This window comes from Uranotaenia lowii, chromosome 2 (assembly GCF_029784155.1).
Source record: "Uranotaenia lowii strain MFRU-FL chromosome 2, ASM2978415v1, whole genome shotgun sequence".
Lineage (NCBI taxonomy): Eukaryota > Metazoa > Arthropoda > Insecta > Diptera > Culicidae > Uranotaenia > Uranotaenia lowii.
Genome location: NC_073692.1, coordinates 27,176,837 through 27,183,032, shown reverse-complemented (window position 1 = coordinate 27,183,032; position 6,196 = coordinate 27,176,837). Strand labels below are relative to the sequence as shown.

The window sequence follows — 6,196 nt, the reverse complement described above, 5'->3', positions numbered from 1 at the left end:
ATTTTTGTCATTTTTGTCATTTTTGTCATTTTTGTCATTTTTGTCATTTTTGTCATTTTTGTCATTTTTGTCATTTTTGTCATTTTTGTCATTTTTGTCATTTTTGTCATTTTTGTCATTTTTGTCATTTTTGTCATTTTTGTCATTTTTGTCATTTTTGTCATTTTTGTCATTTTTGTCATTTTTGTCATTTTTGTCCTTTTTGTCATTTTTGTCATTTTTGTCATTTTTGTCATTTTTGTCATTTTTGTCATTTTTGTCATTTTTGTCATTTTTGTCATTTTTGTCATTTTTGTCATTTTTGTCATTTTTGTCATTTTTGTCATTTTTGTCATTTTTGTCATTTTTGTCATTTTTGTCATTTTTGTCATTTTTGTCATTTTTGTCATTTTTGTCATTTTTGTCATTTTTGTCATTTTTGTCATTTTTGTCATTTTTGTCATTTTTGTCATTTTTGTCATTTTTGTCATTTTTGTCATTTTTGTCATTTTTGTCATTTTTGTCATTTTTGTCATTTTTGTCATTTTTGTCATTTTTGTCATTTTTGTCATTTTTGTCATTTTTGTCATTTTTGTCATTTTTGTCTTTTTTGTCATTTTTGTCATTTTTGTCATTTTTGTCATTTTTGTCATGTTTGTCATTTTTGTCATTTTTGTCATTTTTGTCATTTTTGTCATTTTTATCATTTTTGTGATTTTTGCCATTTTTGTCATTTTTGTCATTTTTGTCATTTTTGTCATTTTTGTCATTTTTGTCATTTTTGTCATTTTTGTCATTTTTGTCATTTTTGTCATTTTGTCATTTTGTCATTTTTGTCATTTTTGGCATTTTTGGCATTTTTGTCATTTTTGTCATTTTTGTCATTTTTGTCATTTTTGTCACTTGTCATTTTTGACATTCACATATTTTCATTCTTCAAAGCTTTTTGTGTTAATTTCTAGATTTTGAACTTGAAACTCTCAAAACTTATCTCTAAATTCCGCAACTTAAACTCTGAATTCTGAACTCTAAACTCTGAGCTTTGAACTTTCAACCAATGTTCCAAATATCAATCATTTTCACCGAGCCATGCTTGACTACATTCAGAGCCAAAAAATCAAAGCAGTCAAATTTTCCTTCTTCAACCAAATCATACAAACAATCATGCATGACAACGACGCTTCCGTATTTGAAACACTTTTGCGATACATGATGAGGTAAAAAAGGACGCAGACTATCAGCAACGAACGTCTCGATGCTGATTTCCTTCCCTTGACGACTTTCAACCTTTAGGATCATAACTGATATGTGTCAGTTCTGAGCGATCTATGTAGGCTATCAGATGATTTTTTATTTTTCGCTTTGCCTAGAAGGACAAAATTATGACTAGGTAACCGCAATGAACTATCCAGCATGTGCTAAAGCTTTTTTGAACATGTGGTCCTGGTATTTATTCACATTTTTCCTTTTGAAACATTAATGATCGTCTATCAATAACGAGCATTATCAACAATGATGCGAGGATAGACGTTCGGGAATGATTGAGGGAGCGACGTTCTAAATGTATCACCAAGTATGTCGATCACCGTCGATTAGCCACGTGACGAATAGCAACGGTAGCCTCCGGTGGGGCATGGTATATCTTCTTGTATCAAGTTAGTGTTGATTTTCGACATATATTCAATGGGTACTTTTACCACGTGCGTATCACAGCACTCGGAGGTAGCATCATTCTAGCTAGAAACCATTCCTGATTGCTTTTCTTGAGCGATTTTCCGAACATTACTTTCAACCCTCAACTTTCAATTCTTCATTCTCAATACTCACATCTCCACTCTTATCTCTCAACTCTCAACCCTCAACTCCTCAACAACCTCTCAATTTTAAACTCTAAACTCGTCTATTCTCAACCCTCATGGTTATTTTTTCAAATTTCTTAATTTGTAATTATCAAACTGTTCAAAAATTATTGATTTTGAAAACTTTAAGTTTTCAACTCAAGTTTAACTCAATTTAACATGATCAATAAACTAAAGTGAAAGTGAATTTTTAAGGATTAACAGAAAAAATCAGTTTTGAAGGTGAAAAATTTCAAATGCCCAAGAAAATTTGCTGCTTTATGTCTCGGCCGTAACAATTCCCTGCTAACTAATGACTTCCTCGGGAGAAAGTCCCTTGGAAAGAGAGCACGTCATCGACCTCCAGTGTAAACTTTTCGAGGGGGGGGGGGGACCCAAACAAACCGCAGCTCTGAAAGAACAAAAAGCCGCTTGCTGGTGGTGTTAAACCCGCAACAAACTTACTGGTTTTATTTTTATCCGCCGTCAGTGTCAATGTTTGCGGCGAATTATGCGGCAGCAAGGACGGCACCACCGATGACGAGAATAGTGTTGCCCCTGAGTCAATCTTGTCATCTTGGCCTCCTCCAACTGCACCTCCGGATGTCCCCTGCTGGAACGAGGACGACACTCCATTCTCATGCGAGTTTAAATATTTCCCATTAATCTGCTGCTGGTGTTGTTCCTTGAATAATGACGACGACGATGCCGGCCGAGAATAGTCGTTCAGAATGGAGCTGCTCCTTTTGCTGTTGGTGTGCCGGAGGATCCTTGAAGCTGTACCAGTGCCGGGGAAGCGAGAGAGACAGAGAAAGAGAAAAAAAAACAAAATTGAGAGATTAGTGACACGGTGTTTTTCTCTGTTGCAAATTCACTGGCAAGCTAGCAGGCAAGGACGAACTGCGCGGCAAATATTTCGACAGATTAGGATCGAGTCACGCCGAAATGAACGAACGAACGAACATGCTCTTATTTGTTTCGGAAGCATAAAACTTTATGTTAAGTGCCATACGAATTCCAGACACTTTGTCGGCACTAATTTAGCGACTGATTTCATGCACCGAGCATTTTCGCCCTGGCAGCTTGGTTACAGTAGTAGAAAATTAATGTTCGATGATAATCACATTCCGGATCAAGCGTTGTTGTTGTTGAGTAACTTCTGATTCATTCAAGTAGACACGTACGTCTAGTGACGATAAATTTCTGAATCGTGAGATTAAAATTAAATTATATCTGTCGATAAAAAACTTTACATTTTAAAGAAACTAATCTGAAAAAGAGACAAGTTGGACGGCCAACCATGGCCTAGAGGAAAGCGTTCAAATCTTCTAAGCCAGAGGTCATAAGATCGAATCTCGGCCACGGCATACATAGTACTCTTTGTGTGGGCTGGTGCCTTAAACATTTTCCATGCTAAGTCATCATATTCTTGAATGATGTACGCTTCAGAGTTAAGTAAATTAGATCTTCTCGAAGAAACATGAAGTTTTTCTGAGATTCTATATGTGTGTGATAGTTTTAAAAAAATGTCTCAAGCATATAACAAGCATGCCATTTGCATACCATCAACAAGTCATCAGCAGCGTGCCATCCACATGCCACCAGCATGACATTGACACACCATCAGCATACTATCAGCATTCCATCAGCATGCCATTGGCATACCATCAGCATGTCATTGGCATACCATTAGCATGCAATCAGCATGCCATTAGCATTCCATTAATATTCCATTAGCATTCCATTAGCATGCCATCAGAATGGCGTCAACATGCCAAAAGAATGATCAGCATGCAATCATCATGCCATCAGCATGTCACAAGCATGACATTGACAAGCAATTAGCATTCCATCAGCATGTCATCAGCATGCCATCAGCATGCTATCAGCATGCCATCAGCATGCCATCAGCATGCCATCAGCATGCTAACAGGGTGCCATCAACATGTCATTAGGATGCCATCAGGATGTGATCAACGTACCATCGGCTTGTTATCACCTTTCGAACATTATGCCATCAGCATGAGCATTCCACAGTGTACTATCAGTTATCCAACAGCATGATGAAAGCATTTCATTAGCATTAAACTGTCATGCCAAATGTGTGTAAACACATGTCAATAGCATTAGCATAGCATTAGCATAGCATTAGCATAGCATTAGCATAGCATTAGCATAGCATTAGCATAGCATTAGCATAGCATTAGCATAGCATTAGCATAGCATTAGCATAGCATTAGCATAGCATTAGCATAGCATTAGCATAGCATTAGCATAGCATTAGCATAGCATTAGCATAGCATTAGCATAGCATTAGCATAGCATTAGCATAGCATTAGCATAGCATTAGCATAGCATTAGCATAGCATTAGCATAGCATTAGCATAGCATTAGCATAGCATTAGCATAGCATTAGCATAGCATTAGCATAGCATTAGCATAGCATTAGCATAGCATTAGCATAGCATTAGCATAGCATTAGCATAGCATTAGCATAGCATTAGCATAGCATTAGCATAGCATTAGCATAGCATTAGCATAGCATTAGCCTAGCATTAGCATAGCATTAGCATAGCATTAGCATAGCATTAGCATAGCATTAGCATAGCATTAGCATAGCATTAGCATAGCATTAGCATAGCATTAGCATAGCATTAGCATAGCATTAGCATAGCATTAGCATAGCATTAGCATAGCATTAGCATAGCATTAGCATAGCATTAGCATAGCATTAGCATAGCATTAGCATAGCATTAGCATAGCATTAGCATAGCATTAGCATAGCATTAGCATAGCATTAGCATAGCATTAGCATAGCATTAGCATAGCATTAGCATAGCATTAGCATAGCATTAGCATAGCATTAGCATAGCATTAGCATAGCATTAGCATAGCATTAGCATAGCATTAGCATAGCATTAGCATAGCATTAGCATAGCATTAGCATAGCATTAGCATAGCATTAGCATAGCATTAGCATAGCATTAGCATAGCATTAGCATAGCATTAGCATAGCATTAGCATAGCATTAGCATAGCATTAGCATAGCATTAGCATAGCATTAGCATAGCATTAGCATAGCATTAGCATAGCATTAGCATAGCATTAGCATAGCATTAGCATAGCATTAGCATAGCATTAGCATAGCATTAGCATAGCATTAGCATAGCATTAGCATAGCATTAGCATAGCATTAGCATAGCATTAGCATAGCATTAGCATAGCATTAGCATAGCATTAGCATAGCATTAGCATAGCATTAGCATAGCATTAGCATAGCATTAGCATAGCATTAGCATAGCATTAGCATAGCATTAGCATAGCATTAGCATAGCATTAGCATAGCATTAGCGTGGCTTTGGCATAGTTTTATCAAAATTTTGAAATTTGATCGAAAACTACTAATCTGAATGTATCCACATGGAAAACCGTAAGGTATTAACGTAATCCCACTTCTTTTCACTTTATATATTTTTTTCAAAATAAAAGATCTTTCTATAAACAGACCAAAATATCTTCAGCTAATCAGTTCAATTATTTCGGCGTAAACTTCGACCAAATGGCTCCATTCAAGGGCAACGATGCATAATCATTTCGCTGGTTAATTAGCCACTTTTACCACCAAATTCATAGGGCACCTCTTCATAGTTAGCTATGTAGTTCGAAAAGCGGCCAACCCGCCACTCTAGCTGAATTCGCCGAAATTAATTTAACTGTGAATTTATGCTATTCATTAAACAGCTTGATTTAAGATGTTTGGAAATGAGATGGAAATTTCCCGGACCCCCTTGGCACAATTATCGAAAACAGAAGGAGGGGGAGGTGCCTTTCAGGAAACTCCCCAACTTCGGTCGGGCGACTTGTAGCATCAACTATTGGTTGTGAAATATCTTGCCTCCCAGCGGTCATTAATTAATTTGCATACCGATGATGGTACTTCTTCTACTTCTTGTTCGATCGGCTACGGAAGAAGGAACGGAGAGCTTCGACATTTTCGTTTTCAAGCACTGGAACTTTTTGTGACTCCTATCAATTTGAAAAGTTTTGGAAGAATTGCAGAGCATGGCATTAATAGTTGACAAAGTGTTAGATTCTTGTTAAACCACTTAGAATGAGGTTTGTTGACCTTTTCATTTGTCGAGGTTACATTTAAATTACCCACAGATTCCGGCAGTCAAAACTCATAGGAATTGTTTAAAAAACCATCAAGAACAGAGAGAACAATAAAATTCATAAATCAAACAATAAGAGATTTCCTCAATCACCAAATCTGTACAATTACATTATGCAACCGCATTTTCAAACTCGAAACAGTTCATCTTCGACCCCGCGAAAGGCAGTCGAAAAAAATATCCAGAAAAAAATATCCATAAAGTTTT

General features: G+C 36.6%; 1 protein-coding gene across 1 annotated transcript in view; it reads right to left on the bottom strand.

The window, feature by feature from the left end:
- The window catches only part of LOC129741169 (uncharacterized), a 77,052-nt gene that overhangs the window by 2,186 nt on the left and 68,670 nt on the right, over nt 1-6,196 (bottom strand). Inside the window, exon 3 of the mRNA XM_055732878.1 lies at nt 2,283-2,594. Coding sequence (XP_055588853.1) covers nt 2,283-2,594 — 312 coding nt within the window. The remainder of the gene's footprint in view (nt 1-2,282; nt 2,595-6,196) is intronic.